This window comes from Arvicanthis niloticus, chromosome 5 (assembly GCF_011762505.2).
Source record: "Arvicanthis niloticus isolate mArvNil1 chromosome 5, mArvNil1.pat.X, whole genome shotgun sequence".
NCBI classification, from domain to species: Eukaryota; Metazoa; Chordata; class Mammalia; order Rodentia; family Muridae; genus Arvicanthis; species Arvicanthis niloticus.
The window spans coordinates 74730502-74746260 of NC_047662.1; the positions used below are offsets into that span (position 1 = coordinate 74730502).

Here is a 15759-nt window from a genome sequence, read left to right on the forward strand (position 1 = left end):
AGGGTGATCATAAGGTAGAGTGATTTAGGAAAACTAACCTCATGTTAACCTCATCATCATGTTTCAAGGGATTCTAGGAAACCATGTTTTCAAAGAGAGCTAAGCTCAGTCTGTTAATAGTGGTTAAAACAATAGTTAAGCAATTTCATTATTCTCTAGTTTATGCATGTAGACAAAAAAGTACATAGCAAGGATTTTTGTTGCAATTTTATATGAAATAATAAAAGGTTACAAATAACACCAAAGGCAATCATTAGGAAAATAGATAAGTAAGCTGTAGTTTGCTAATATTCTGGATGATTCCAAAAGAGTGTTGATATGAGATAAAATCTTATGTCTAACATATATAAAAATTTTAGACATGGTGCAGGATGAAACTGCAAACTGCAAAATTTATTCTTTTAACTTTTTATTTATTCTTTGATCATTTTTTACAGTCCAGATTTTATACCCCTCTCAGACCACCCTCTGACTGTTCCACATCCCTTACCTCCTCTCCTTCCCACCTCTGTCTCCAAAAGGATGTTTCCACCCTCACACTCCCACCCCACCAGGCCTCCCCTTTCCCTGGAGCCTCAACTCTCTTGAGGGTTAGGTGCATCTTCTTTTACTGAGTCCAGACCCAGTAGTCCTCTACTCTATATGTGTTGGGGGCCTCATATCAGCTGGTGTATGCTGCCTGGTTGGTGGCTCAGTGTCTGAGATCTCAGGGGGAGGCCAGGTTAGTTGAAACTGTTGGTCTTCCTATAGGGTTGCACTCCTCCTCAGCTTCTTCCAGGTTTTTCCTAATTCAACCTCAGGGGTCACCAGCTTCTGTCCATTGGTTGGGTGCAAATATCTGCATCTGACTGTTTCAGCTGCTTGTTGGGTCTTTTCATGGGCAGACATGATAGGCTCCTACAGTTGGGAGAGGGAATTTGTACAGTCCCACTTCCAAGTGGAGTGATGGTGTTGCCATCCCACAGTCAAAAATTCTGACCCAGAATTGTTCCTGTCTAAAAGAACTGCAGGGACAAAAATGGAGAAAAGCCTGAGGAAAAGGAAGTCCAGTGATAGGACTAAATTGGGATTCAGCTCAAGGGCCTAACATTATAACTGCAAAATTTATAACTGTAGCAGCTGTTAGCAACCCAAGGGAATATAGTCATAACAAATGTGTCAGTACTACAGCCACCATTCCAGAGAGCTTATAGTGCTAACATTAGTTTGCATTTGACTCCTTTTGATATCACTTTCCTTTGTCAATTTAGTTTGCATGTCACGATCAAAGGCAGTTAATATCCAAAATTATGCACGGAACATACAGAAAACTTGATTATGTTGGTAAAGATCCTGAAATAACTCAGGAGGTACAAACCTGCCATTATGAAGTAATTGTCCTTATTTAGAACGAAATGAAATGAGTGTTTTTCTTGAGACATGTGAAAAATGTTTCAAGGTGCAACTATATTGTTAGTAAGTATGTGATTATTATGTTGTTTAGATTTGATTACTTATATGGAAGTGTTCTTCAGCCTTTGGCAACAATGATATAATGACTAAGATACTAAGAGAAGGATACATTGAGAAAACTTTGGAAATTTTTAAATAATCTATCATATAAATAACATGATTTTTTTTAAAATAAAAGTACAAAACACTATAATATTTGAAAATATATATACATCTAAATCTAGTTTTTAAGTTTAGAAGCAACACACTAAAGTAATATCAGTGGAAGAGTAAATAGTTTGAGTGAGGTACAAAAATTTAATGGTGTTGGTTAAAGAAATTTAGAGCTTCATTCTTTTGTGTGGCATTTTATCTGAGATAGTTCAATTCTAATGTTTTTCCATGTATGGGCATATCCCATGAAAAATTAAAAATAAGATGTAAAAAAAAGAAAACTAAGATCTACTAAGAGGATGAAAGTAAATTTCATGTGATTTTTTACTCTGCATGAAGAATTTTCCTCATAATAGAAATGTAAAGCTCATCTCAGCACTCAGGGTCACAGTCTCTCCTTGGCTGGTACAGTGGTAGCTTTCAGTGAATCCATTTGTTATTGATCCCTTTCCTCTTCCTGTCTCACTTTTCATTCTCCTCCACCTAAGGGCATTATTTATGCATTTGCCAGGCAGCTTCCAGCCATTTGCCTCTCCATTCTCTTCTTTTGTTTCCTTCAGTTGCTTGTTCTTTCCAATTGAGTTAAGAGCTGGCCAATGATATCAGCAACTTCTATTTTTACTAGAGGTCTAGATGTGTAAAACTATATTGCATTATGGGATCTGCTTCGAAGGTAGATATGGGCCAAGGTACTTTTCCTATTTTGTTTAAGTTCATTTGCTAACTGGCATTGATGACACTTTGATTTTAAAAATAAATAATTCTGTTTTATAACTAAAAACTGGTATTTCTTAAGAAAGGCAGAAAGAAAGAGCTGCAAACTTATATGAATTCATGGCTAGTGAAGTCTTCATTTCTTTAATGCTCTTACAGAAAAAAAAGTCACAAAACACACAGAAGCTAAATTCCCTCCACAGGCTTACAGGATGAACTGAGGTAAAACGTGAAAACAGAGGATTATTGATTAATGTTACTTGAAAGTACCAGGAGAGCATCAGCAACAGATGAGATCAGGTTTAAGCAGTTGACCTCTTTTTTTTTTTTTTTTTTTTTTTTTTTTTTTTTTTTTTTAACATTGACACTAGGTAGAGTTACTTGGGAAGAGGACCCTCAGGTCATAAAACGCTTCCATCAGATTGGCCTGAAGGCAAGTCTATATGGTATTTCTTTATTACTGAGTGATGTAGGAGGGTCCACATCCCGTGGACATTGCTATTTCTGGGTAAGTGGTCCTCAGAAGTATAAGTCATGTAGCTGAACATAAGCCTAGACAGCAAGTCAGTTAGTAGTACTCCTCCATGGCTTCTGCATCAATTCCTGCCTCCAGGTTACTTCCTTGAGTTCCTGCCCTGAATTCCCTTCATGATGGACTACAAGTATAAGTTAAAATAAACACTTTCCACACCAAGTGGCTTTTAATAACAGTGTTACAACATTACAGATATCTAACTAAGACAATAGTGTTTCTCTTTTTAGGAAAGTGGCTCTTTAAGCTATTGGAATCTACTGTAGGGTAACCTCTATAATTCACCCTTCCTTTCAAAAGCCAGTTTTCTTTTTTAAAATAGTCATTGACTGAGGCAGGATATATATATATATATATATATATATATATATATATATATATATATACCGTTGCATGATCTCTGATTCCTTAGCTCCCTTGTGAGATAAAAGAAAGGATTTTGTCCAATATTATGATATTAAGATATTACTTTACTTCCTTCTTTTAAGGCCACACACACACACACACAAAAGCCCTGCTGAGAGGCCCAATATAAAAGATACTTTAAAACCAACAAAATTGACCCTGAAAATATCATAAACCCTTTCTTAGAACACATTCATTTTAACCGAGAGTAGATTAAATAAAAAGAGAAAGAATAGAAAGAAACTGAATAAAGAAAATACAGATAGAATCCAAAAACTTTCTACATTGTAATTTTCTCATCTGCACTGACAGAAGGAAGGGATGCAGGATTGGGAGTAGGAGATTGAGTTTGCTACTGCAGTCCATACTCTGACCCAGGAGTATAAGTGTGTCACCAAATCTTTCTATATTTCTTTCTTTATAACTTTCAACACCAATTGTACATATCAAGATAATTTCTTCTCTACTTATCTCACATTTTAATCTGGAATATTTGGTGGGAAGATAGTATGTGAAGGAGCAACTAATTTATAAGCAGTTTGATTTTTAATTTAGTAATTGTTAAAACCAAAAATTTTAAAAACAGCTCCTAAAGTAAATATTATAACACATATTTATCCTCAAATGTTTGGTTTCTGTTGACATGGATTTAGCTCATGATTACAGAATAAGTTACACTTCTATCTATTTTGTTTCTCAAACATCTTAATGCTGTAAAGTAGAAAACTGTATAACCCAGAGACATATCCAACAATCCATAAATCTTTCCCCTTAATAGTACCAGGATCCAAATGTCTAAACAGCTCCCACTATGGCCCTGAAAAATGTTACCTGATTCTCATATCCACCAGGACAAAGCCCAAAGCAACTAAGTCCTGGTGTTATACAGATAAATTATACTATTTATGGGCCCTTTGCTTTCTGCTGCAAAGGCAAGACTATCTGAGTGAATATGGACTTAACAGAATTCTGGATGGTAAAGCAATAGAGAATGTCCCGTCGTTTCCCAGCAAGTAAAATGTACTGCAGTTATTTCTGTAAAACATATGAGAACAAATGTAAAACAAGAACAAATGATAAGGTACTTATTATCCATTTGTTTGGAGTCCTCCACAGAAAGAAAACTTAATTGCTTTGGGGCAGTGGTTTTTATTTTTGTAGCCATACAGTCTTGGATAGCTTAAAAAGGAGTGGCAATTAAGAAAAAATGTACAAAATGAAGGAGGAGGTGGGTAAGCAAAGAAAGCATAAACCTCCATTTAAATATTCACTATAAGATAACTCTGTATTCCATCTTTATGGGGCTCCCTACAATGCTCAGAATACTCTATACATCCCTACATCCTTCTAATCCGCCTTAGAAGAAGTGGGTATTTTAGGCTTTGTGGCCAATATGGTCTTTGTAACACTACTAACTGTTTTTTTCAAGTATAAAGTCAGCCAAATCAATATGTAGTCATAATTGTATTCAATTAAAATATAACTTGTGAAAACATACTTTCATTCTAGCTCCCATTTTACACTCAACAAGTCAGTATACATTAAAAAATTAAACTCATAATATGAATATAATACCTTGTAAAAGAATTATCTGTTATTATTATAAACTATATTGGGATAATAACAAGCAGTCAAAATGGAAATACGGGAGCTGAACAGATGATTTCATGTATAAGGCACTTGCTGCTCTAACCCAGGTCTGCTTCCCAGGACCCACATGGTATTGCACAACTACTTATAACTCCAGTTCTATGGAATCTGAAACCTTTAGGTTTCATTGAACAACAAGTATATTAGTAGTACAAACATGTACATACAGGGAAACATACATACACATAAATAAAAATAAATTAAAATTTAAAAATAAAGGAAGTTGTGGAAATCATTCAAGTTTATGTTTTATCAGTGCAACACATAAGATGTTATAACATATAAATTTAATAAGATTTGCTGATGTGTTCTAAGGCCAGGTATCCCCAAGGATCTGTTTAAACTCTTTAAAACATGGACTATAAAATCAATTATATAAGTTTGATAATATGAATGATTAATTGAAAGAACAGAGGTACTCTTTGTTCTATAGATAAGAAAACGTGGGATAGAATGCTGCACAGAGGCAAATGGCCTGGACAAGTAAGTACTCACCGAGTCTTTCTAGTATCACCTGGTAAATTTTCTAGCCATTGACCTTGAAACTGTCAAGTCTTCTTAGGGGCTGAGCCTATAGAAACTGTGTATTCCTCATTTTTTTGTCTGTTTTAATTAGGGCTTCCTGGTTTTGTTTTCTAGACTATATCTTAAAATATGAGTGTTGCTTAGCTTCCATCTAAAGTCTCGTCCTTAGCTCTACAATTGCATCTCAGAGTTTGAAGAAATAAAATGTCTTATAGGTTGTAAACAATTATATCAGAGGCCTAAACTGTTTATTCAGCTCCTGATTCAAATTTTCAAACATTCACAGTCTCCCCTCTTTAACTATACTAACAAGTGTTCCAATATCTACATTGTGTACAATAATGGTAAAACTTGAAGTTCTTCTGTCTGCTGAAGTATTCTCATCATTTCCTAAAATGTGGCAATGTTAGTTCTTTGAGCCACACCTAGACCTCTTAGTAACATCCAGCTTTAAAGAGTTGATGACAGTGCTCTATGCTATGTGGCTCCAGTGACTAAGACTTCTTAGGAGAACAAGTTATCTGTATCCCATAAGGCATCCAAGACACTGTAATTTCTTAAATAGTTCTTTTTAACTTAAATTATGTTTATGTGCATATGTCTCTGTGTGTATGTTTATGTAAGTGTACGTGTCTATATAGCCAATAAAAGAGCCTAGGATGTCCTCAGGATGGACTTAAGTTTGGTTGTAATCTGCCGAATATGGGAGTTGAAAATAAACCCAGGTTCTCTGTAAGGGTAGCAAGCACTTGAAACCACTGAACCTCCAGCTTCTGAAATTGTGATATTTAATACTTGATGACCTTTAAAAATGTAATAAGCAGGCAAATCCATAAGCAGGGACTTATGCTTACAGTGAATCTTGTTCTGTTCAGGGCTGTCCTAAATCTTTGGTTCCTTTCCTGTTCTCAGTGATGAGCATCTGGGAAACAATTATCCGGAGGAGAGCAGCAGGAAGCAGTCTTTCAATAGCAGGAGCAGGTGGTGGCACATAATACCATCTGGCTTCCTGCCACTATCCTAATAGTTTATCCCATTTTGTGTCCTCCTGAAGGTGCTTGTAAAAAATGCAAATTGTTTTGATACAGACAAGACCTTTTCCCATTATTAATAAGACAGCAATAGGTTCACTATATGTTTTGCTATATGAAAAGCTCAGTGCTGTGTTAACTTACCTTAAGGGGAGGTACAAGTACCCAGAATATAAACAAATATACAACCTAGGTGTGGGCTAATTCTTCTCTGGTTGGGCTGGTGACTAGAGTTTGCATTAACTCCAATGACTAATATCAGGATTCTTTGCTTAGATTTGGAAAAGATGGTGGGGTACAAAAATATGAAGGGAGATCCAGTACAGTTTACACATGAAACCATAATAATAGAACTTTGAGTTATGAAATTTAGCTACTTATTTAAAAAAGGTATTCCAAAAGTAACTTACCCTCATTATCTGAGAAAAATGATGAAATTAAGATGATTAAATAACATTCCATAATGTTTTCCTATCAATGAGACTGAGAAGTACAGGTAACCTCCTACTAAGTACACAATAAGAATAGTTACACTCTGCTTCTCTAGCTTAGCTAGTTCGCTTAATTTGCTAGCTTCTGTAAATAAGTAATTCATCAAAGACTGTTAACAGTAGCCTTTAACAGAAGTTACAAATATTTGTATGTTATGCAGGCCACTAAGCGTGCCTCTAACTACTCACCTGGACCTAGCCAGATCATAGTAATTGTAAAAGCAATAGCATCAATTTACAGTGAGAACAACATATACCTCAGAATCAATATATGCCATGTGTCAAGCATTTATATACCTACTCTAATTCTTCTAAGAGTCATAAATGAAATTATTTTATTTATTGTTTCCATTGGAACAAAGTACTAAGCAAAATAACCTGCTGGGTCAAACAGCTTACTAACCAGAAGAGGCAAGGTTTCTCAACCACATCTTTCTGATTCCAAAAGCTATGCAATCTGAAGAGGTTTGGTTGGTACTCAATAGTCGAATACTTGCCAAGCATGTAAAAGGATCATAGTCTGATCCACCGAAATGGGAAGATCAAGTCAAATCAAAACCTCACAGGTAAGGTCCCACAGAGCCACGTGCCTATAATTTTAAAGCCTACAAGGCAAAAGCCAAAGGATGTAGATGAGTTTGAGGCCAGTCTAAGGTAAATTCAAGAACCTGGCTCAAATTAAAATAAAATATTTTCAGCAATAACATTGCAACTGATGCAGGTTTACAAGGCTGCAGCAGCTTATTAATATTGAGAGAAACAACATGGTTGTAATATTTTTCCTGTCAGTCCTGTTTTCCAGGCAAATGGCTTTATCCCCAGTCTATCCCCTGTGTGTTGTACTATTTCCTTCAATATTTTGTGGGTCGATTACTATTTCCTGCAATACTATCCATTAGTTAACCCACTCACATAAAACAGTAGCAGGTGACTATAAAACAACACTTGTAAAGTACAAATTAACTTTAGAAGTAAAGAGACCCTGGAAATATTGTATATATTAACATTTTAGTTATTACTTGTACAAGTGGAAAACTAAAGAGAAGCAGAAATAAGCTATATCAACGATACTAATGATTAGTATTTTTTTTTTTTTTGTTAGATGAAAGAAAGACATAAGGGTGAAAACAGAGGGCAAAGTGGGGAGAGATGTAGAAGTTTTGGTTAATGGTAGATTTAAAAGGGTGAATGAATAAATGTACTCAGATATTGTAATAAGGTCCACCTCTGGGCTTTGGCCATGTAACAGTAAGAGGAATGCATATGGTAAAAATAAGAAAAGAAAAAAAAAGATAAAAGAAAACCTTCACAGGCATGGACAGCAGGCTATAATGTCATCCCCTTATGTTGATCTGATTTACTAAATAAATAAGAAACAATTGGTGGGGTGGGGGAGAGGAGTTGAGTGGAGATATAAGAACAGAAACACACTGGCAGGTAAGGCATAGCTGTCGAGTGGAAGAAAGGGGAGATGGGTGGCGAGTGATATAAGAATACAATCACTGACCTGAATGTTTTTTTCACCTTCTTGGTAGTGTATAGTCTCCTTGGTCCTACCCCAGGCTATATTCTGGGTTGATTTTTTTGACCTATCCCATTCTTCACTCGTGGACTACATTTTCCTCCTGTGCAAACTTCTCCTGATTCTGTTCTCAGAACTGTGTTTAGGGTATCTATGTTTAGAATTGCAATCTGTAATGCAGACTGACCTCTTCATCCATACAAAGTCATCAAGAGATCTTCTTTATCTCTTCTGACTAACTTTTATTTGAAATATTTTTTTTTTCAGTTATTGGAACAGCAACTCCTTTTTCTGTTTTAGTTCTAATTCCTCAACATACATTTTGTGGTCTTCTATCTGAAATTTAGGATTAGTTTTGATAGTGATACACATTTATTGGAAAAATTAGATTAATCCTGTTTTTTAAATTAAAAAATAATTACATCACTTCCCATCTTCCATTTGCTTTCTCTAGCCCTTATCATATTTTCTGCCCCATCAGTCCCTCTCAAACTGACACATACCATTCAACCTATACTCTATTTCAATACCTTCTGCTGTTATTTGTTATCCATAGCTATGTACCCAGTTCATTAGTTCACAACAGTTAAGCTTCCTATTCAGGCAATGCCACTGGGAGTGAAGAAAAACACTTTGTGGTTTCTAGTGGCCCCATAAACTCAGGTATTGCTGATAAGAAACATTTAAACTTCTCTTGCCTGCCTCCAAATAGAGATTCACCACCTTCTTCAAAAGTCTCTTCAAAATAATGTGAAATGAACCATTTTAAAAAGTGCATTTCAGTGGCACTGTGTTGAATAAGCCTCACCTTTCCAAACAGATTCTAAACATTTTCATCATGCTGTAAGGAAACCCAACCTCTACCAAATCCATCCCATACCCCTGCCAGTAGGTTCGAATGATGGTGGTGGTGTTTCTTTATAATTGGATTCTATGCAACTACTCTGAGAAGGTTTACAAAGTCTACATTCAAAGAGCATGGGGCCATACCCACTTTTCTTCATGTGAGCCCAGCTTTCTAAAGGCTTTTCGTTTTCCTATTCCTTCCTGTCACACACCCACCAGCTGTTTCATTTCTCAGTTCAATAATCCATTAGAATAAAGGTACCATAAGTTTTCTGGAAAGAATCCAACAGTGCCCAGCATTCTGGGCCTTTCCTTAACCCCATAGGCCGAAGATCAAGATTGGTTCTTACCCTTTGCTTCTCTGGGTCCACATAGCGAATTCCAAAGTAGTCCTTCTCCAGCAAGCTATAGTAGTTGCAGATGTATTCAATAAGAAACTGCCCTTTCGTTTCCCTCTGTAAAGGAAGCACATTTAAGTTACAGCTAGAGCTCACATGCACACTCTCTGTCTATTCCCAGTCAGATCTGTGTTTAGAACAATGGGTTTGGTCCCTTCAAACATTAGCATAAATGTTTCTAATATCATTAATTACAACCTCAGCAAGCAACACATTTTACAAAGTGAGCAGCTTAGTAACTTTTAGTTTGTTGTGACCACTAAAGTGACAAGAAGCAACTTCAAGTAGGAAAGACTTATTTTTCATCATGGTTAGATGGGATTTAGTGCATTCTGGCAAGGAAGGCATGGCAATGTAAATGTGAGACTGCTTGTACACTAGCAAGCAGATGAGGAAATGAAAGGGTGAAATAAAACATAGCCAGGAAACAAAACCACCACTATCACTACCCCTCTTCCAACAACAACAAGAACAACAAAATCAAAACCAGCCACAGAAAACAAAGACATATTAAAACTACCTCAAATCCCAAATACAAAAACTCACTTCTGCCAATAAAGTCCAAAATTCTAAAGGTTTCAAAACTCTCCAAATAGCACTACTATCTGGAAGGCAAATGTTCAAACACAGGGAACATCTGACATGCAAACCATAAGAATGAACCAATAAAAATGCATGTGTGTGCTTGCACCTGTGCACATATATACACAGACTTGAAATCACAAGAATACACAAAATTGGAAAAAATAGGCTACACATCAATGTCCCGCATTGGTACAATGTGTCCTTGTGTGTTCTGCTTTATTCTATCATAAGTCATTTAATTTTCTCTATGATATTTACAACTGAGAAAACATTTCATACTTCACTACCATATGGAAACCCACAGTATGCAAATTTACAATGCCTTTGACTCTTTGCTCTAAATGGTCTAAGTTATTTACTGATTCAGGTTTCTGAGACAACTGAGCAACAAAAGTATTCATTGACTTGTTTAAGATCACTCAACTTTCATCACCTAGCTTCTTCTCTCTTTTTTCTTCTCCTCTTCTTACTCCTTTTCTTCCACTCAGTACTCCTCCTACCTTAGCTCCTCCTACACATCACCCTTCCTGTTAAAATGAAACTTTTCTCTCAAAATACAATTAGAGCATAATTATGCCAATTTGTACCAGTGAGGTACAGGATAGTCCTAATACCCAGTCCATCCTTTTGTTGACTAACCAGCTCCTCTGTCATCTATTCTAACTAGAACATTTAGTTCTGAACCTGGCTTTAGGATGAATGTCAGTTGATGACCATCCACTCAAATCTTTTCTCTTAAGGTCAATAGCTATATGTTTTCAACCCCATCAGAAATCCAGAATGACTGAGTTGACTATAATTGTGGGAAGCACAAAGCATAGCTTCTAAAACTTAGCCAATTTATAGAGACTGCTGAACACCTGGACACTCCCTCTACTACAAAACATTGGAGCATCTGTTCTTCTGCCTTCTGGCCCAGGATCTTCTGACAGACCTTAGTGCTGCAGAATTATTAAGGGCTGATTACTCTGTCTAGGCAGATATAATCAGTCGACTATTCTGCAAGTGTGTCCTTTTCTGGACAGTAATTTGTCTGTAGAAGGAAAGTGGCAATTCTTGCCTAGTGGCTGTCTCACCACAACTGGAGTAACTCCAAGGATGCTCAATTTCTTCTTAGAATTCAATATAGGAAGCTGTCTGGAGCAGACAGGTCTCTAATGAAAATGAACATTAATACTGAGATGTTTGTCATGTCAACTTATAAAGCCCATGATTAATATTTTTTTTTTAAAAAAATGTATAAATGCAAAAAGGAAAAGGGGGCATGGCATAGGGGTTTCCTAAGGGGAGTTGGGGGGGGTGGGAAATGGGGATAGGGGATGCCATCTGAAGTATAAATAAAATATCTAATTAAAAAAAAGAAAAAAAAAGATAAAAAAAAGAACTAATTAAAAAAAAAGATCACTCAACTTGCATGGATCAAGGTAGAATTTCAGTAACAATACTTGGATTTGGAATATGGCTTTCTGGTCTTTCTAGAATATTTTGAGACTACTCATGGTTTGAATGAGATGGATGCACAGTGAAAGGCAATGGAATATCCTAGCTCCCACTAATAATGTTGTGAAAATCAATGTATTTGGTTTGAGAAGAATGATAAATCAAGAAAGAAGGGTATGCTTCAATCAATCTAACTCATAAGGGATATTTCTTTATTCCTCAGCAATAAAGATTGTTGCTCATGTAAAGGTCCCAGAGTTGGCTCCCAGCACCCACATGGTAGCTCATCACTATCTTTAATTTCAATTCCAAGCAATTCATTGTCCTCTTTGGTCTCATTGATTTCTTTTGGCAGTCAGATGAATGTGATACCAAGACAGACAAAGCACATGTCATATATATAAAATAAAATAAAAATAAATTTAATAATAACAATAAATATATATAATTACATATATAATATATATTTCATTGAGCTGTTTCTTTGTTTCTTCTATAATATTCATATATATGATGTATAAATAAGTAAATATAAAAATATAAAAAATAATAAAATTATTATTTGTCTTAGTTGCTGACCGATCTATGGAATACTTTAGGGGTGCCATGTGACCTACAAATAGAAATTGTAAAATTTGATAAATGAGTCATTGTTCCAAGATAGTAATAATTAGTTTTAAGTTGAACATGATGACACATGTTATCTTAGTTCCTTTTTTATTGTTGTGTAGAGAAACAGTGATCAAGGAAACTTCTAAAAGAAAGCACTCAATAGAAAACTTGTTTAGTTTCAGAGAGTGAGTACATGAACATCATGGCAGGGATCAAGACAGCAAACAAGCAGTCATGGAAGCAGTATCTGAGAGCTTATATCTTATCAACAGTAAGCGGGGGGGAGCAGACAAAGAGAGAGAGAGAGAGAGAGAGAGAGAGAGAGAGAGAGAGAGAGAGAGAAATAGACAGACAGACACAAACACAGTGTGCGTGCATGTGTGTGCACACACACACATACACACACAAACACACACACATACACACACAGAGAAAGAGAGAGACAGAGAGAAAGAGAGATTGAGACTTGAGACTTGGCATGTTAAGGACTTTTGAAACCTCAAAACCCACCCTGTATTTGTTATCTCTTCCAACAAGGACACACCTCCTAATTCTTCCTTAAGCAGATCCCCAACTAGGAACCAAACATTCAAATTTATTAATCTTTGGGTTCCATTTTCACTCCAGCCTCGACATGTTTCTTTAATCACAGTAATCTATGGACCAAAGCAAGATGATTTCTGTTAGTTCAAGGGCAGCCTGGTGTACATATCTAGGCCAGCTAGCGTGACATACTGAGATGTCAAAAGGAATGCAGATTCTTTATATCATTCATCAGGATCAAGCTGGGTAAACCTTTTTATTCCTCTTCTCTAAATGCCCTACCCATCCCATACTCCAAGAGGCAGCTCATTTCCTACATCTAGTGCCCCAGCCTTTTTCTCACTAACCCTGAGACAACCAACCTCTAGGCTTTGGCCAGAACCTGTCCTCCTACACTGACTTCCCTGATATATAGGCAGTTCCCATACCACTTCTAACATCTCCACGCAACCACATTCAGCATATCTTTCTCCAAGATCTAGCTGATAAATCATTTTGACCCCCTCTTCCAAACACACACATAAGCCCCCCAGATAGATAAGGTCATACATTCAGTATCCCAGATTAGTAAAGTCACCTTTGACTAGACTGCAAGCAAACTATAGGCTTCTCTTGAACAAGTCCTTTTTATACCACATCCACCCTGTCATACAGCTAAATGTTACTCTAGAGTCTAACCATGCAAGTCCCTGTGTTCTTCAAAACAATACACCCTCCCCAAGCCCCATATCTGTCTTCATACTACAAGCTTAGACTGGGATGCACATTCTGCATATAAGCCCAGATACCTGTGACTATCTTATTTCATTCCAGCTAAGATATATCTAACCTTTAGGCCAAACTCATTCTGCACATCCTCTATTATACCCCAACCTGCTTTCATGTCAGACACAAAACTACACAAGGAATTTACATGCATAGTTCCCATTGCAAAACTACAAGTGACATAAATGATTACAGGAGTAATGCCCCAATCTACACACAAAATATAAGCCAACTAGCCAACCAACCAACCAACCAACCAACCAACCAACCCAAAAGACCGTCAGTCCTGTAGAAATTTCTACTAGTGAGAATTATCTACATGAACCACAGGACACAGAATTTAGGAGAGCAAACATAAACTTCATCAGGGATTTCAGAGTTTAAAGAAGAAACAAAGAAACAGGTCATTGAAATTAAAGAATACTTAAAGAGAAAAAATATCTGGGCAGTGTTCAGGAAAACACAAGTATAAGAGTAACAGAAATGACAAAAGTAATCCAGGGTTTGAAAATGGAATTTATTGAAGACATAGAAATATAGAAAATGATTCAAGCTCAAATGAAGATGGGATTTAAAAACCCAGTAATTCTACTGTAATCCTCAAAAGAAAGCCTTACAAGTAAAATTAATTAAGCAGTAGATAAAATATCCAGACTCAAAGAAGTAGAAGATGTATACCAAATAAGCAAAGAATATGGAAAAACAATAAAATGAATATACCAGAAAAGAAGAACATCATGAAAAGACCAAACTTGTAAATTATTTGTATAGATGAGAGACAAGAATCTCTAGTTCATGAATAGGACCAGATCTTTCACAGGATCATAGAAGAAAACATTCACAACCAAAATATATACACACTCATACAGATACAAGATACAAACAAAATACCAAATGGACAAGACCAGAAATGAAAAACCCCATGGCATATCATAGTTAAAAGACTAAGTATACAAAAAAAGCATATTGTAAGCTACAAGAGAAATGACATGAATAAGAAGTAGAGAAAAAGTCATTAGAATAACTACTGATTTCTCAGTGAAAACTATGAAACTTATTCAAGCATAAAGCACTTGATTCTAAGTTCTATAAGAGCATGATTGCCAACCTAGACTAACTAGTGAAACCATTCCACATCATTGAAGGAGGAAAACAAAAACCTTCCATTATAAAAATTCCTTAAAAGAATTTATATTTGACAAAAAAAATTAAAAAATGCTGGAAGTAATATTTTTGGATGAAAAATGAGATACATATAACCAAGAAATTGAATAAAGAAGCACTAAGGTATAATTTCTAAATGTAGGCACCACTGAGAATAACAATATCACAATAACAACAATTAATACACACATTTTAATAACAACATTAAATATCAATTGCCTCAATTCTTCAGTGAAAGGACCAGTTTAGCTAAATGAATCAAAGACAAATCTACTCTATTTTCTATAAGAAAAACATCTTAGCTTCAAAAATAAGGACCATCTTGGAGGTGAAGAATGGACAATAGACTTTTTAAAAAATGGAACCAGACAGCAAACAGAAATCACTATCTTAATGATTCACAAAAGAGACTTCACCCTAATCAGAATAGATGAAGAAATCCATTCTAAACAAGGAAACAGTTAATGAAGACAACATTACTATCCTACCATGAACCTAAACATGAACTAAACTCTGTTGCATCCTATTTAAAAACACAGAGTAACATCAACCATGAATAGTAAGTGATTTCAATACCCAACTTTTCCCAACAGATGTCATCTGGACAAAAATTACACAAAACTTTGAAATTAAATGACTTCTTACATCAAATGGACTTAACAGTAAGATGTGGAACCTTCCACTCAAACACACTGAAGCTACTCTAAAATAGACTACACATTGGGACATGAAATAAATCTTTAAAAATAAAAATTGAAGTAATTCTGTATTATATCTGAATGTAATGCAAACAAACCCTCAAAATCAGCAGTATAGAATCTTTTGTAAATACATAGCTTTATGAGATTAAATAATTCAGTACTGAATGATGAAGAGCTCAAAGAAGAAACGAAAAAAGAAAAATTTTCCTGGAACTAAATGAAAATGAAAA

The 15759-nt window shown here is 35.6% G+C and overlaps 1 protein-coding gene across 7 annotated transcripts in view; it reads right to left on the reverse strand.

Annotated features, from left to right (window-relative positions):
• Positions 1-15759, reverse strand: part of Frmd3 (FERM domain containing 3) — a 185033-nt gene that overhangs the window by 121723 nt on the left and 47551 nt on the right. For 5 of the 7 annotated variants that reach the window (XM_076934765.1, XM_076934766.1, XM_076934767.1 and 2 more), the window contains exon 2: positions 9672-9776. In XM_076934765.1, coding sequence (XP_076790880.1) covers positions 9672-9776 — 105 coding nt within the window. Of the gene's footprint in view, positions 1-9671; positions 9777-15759 lie in introns of those variants that run through there. The other 2 variants (XM_034503056.2, XM_076934768.1) reach the window with 2 other exon arrangements.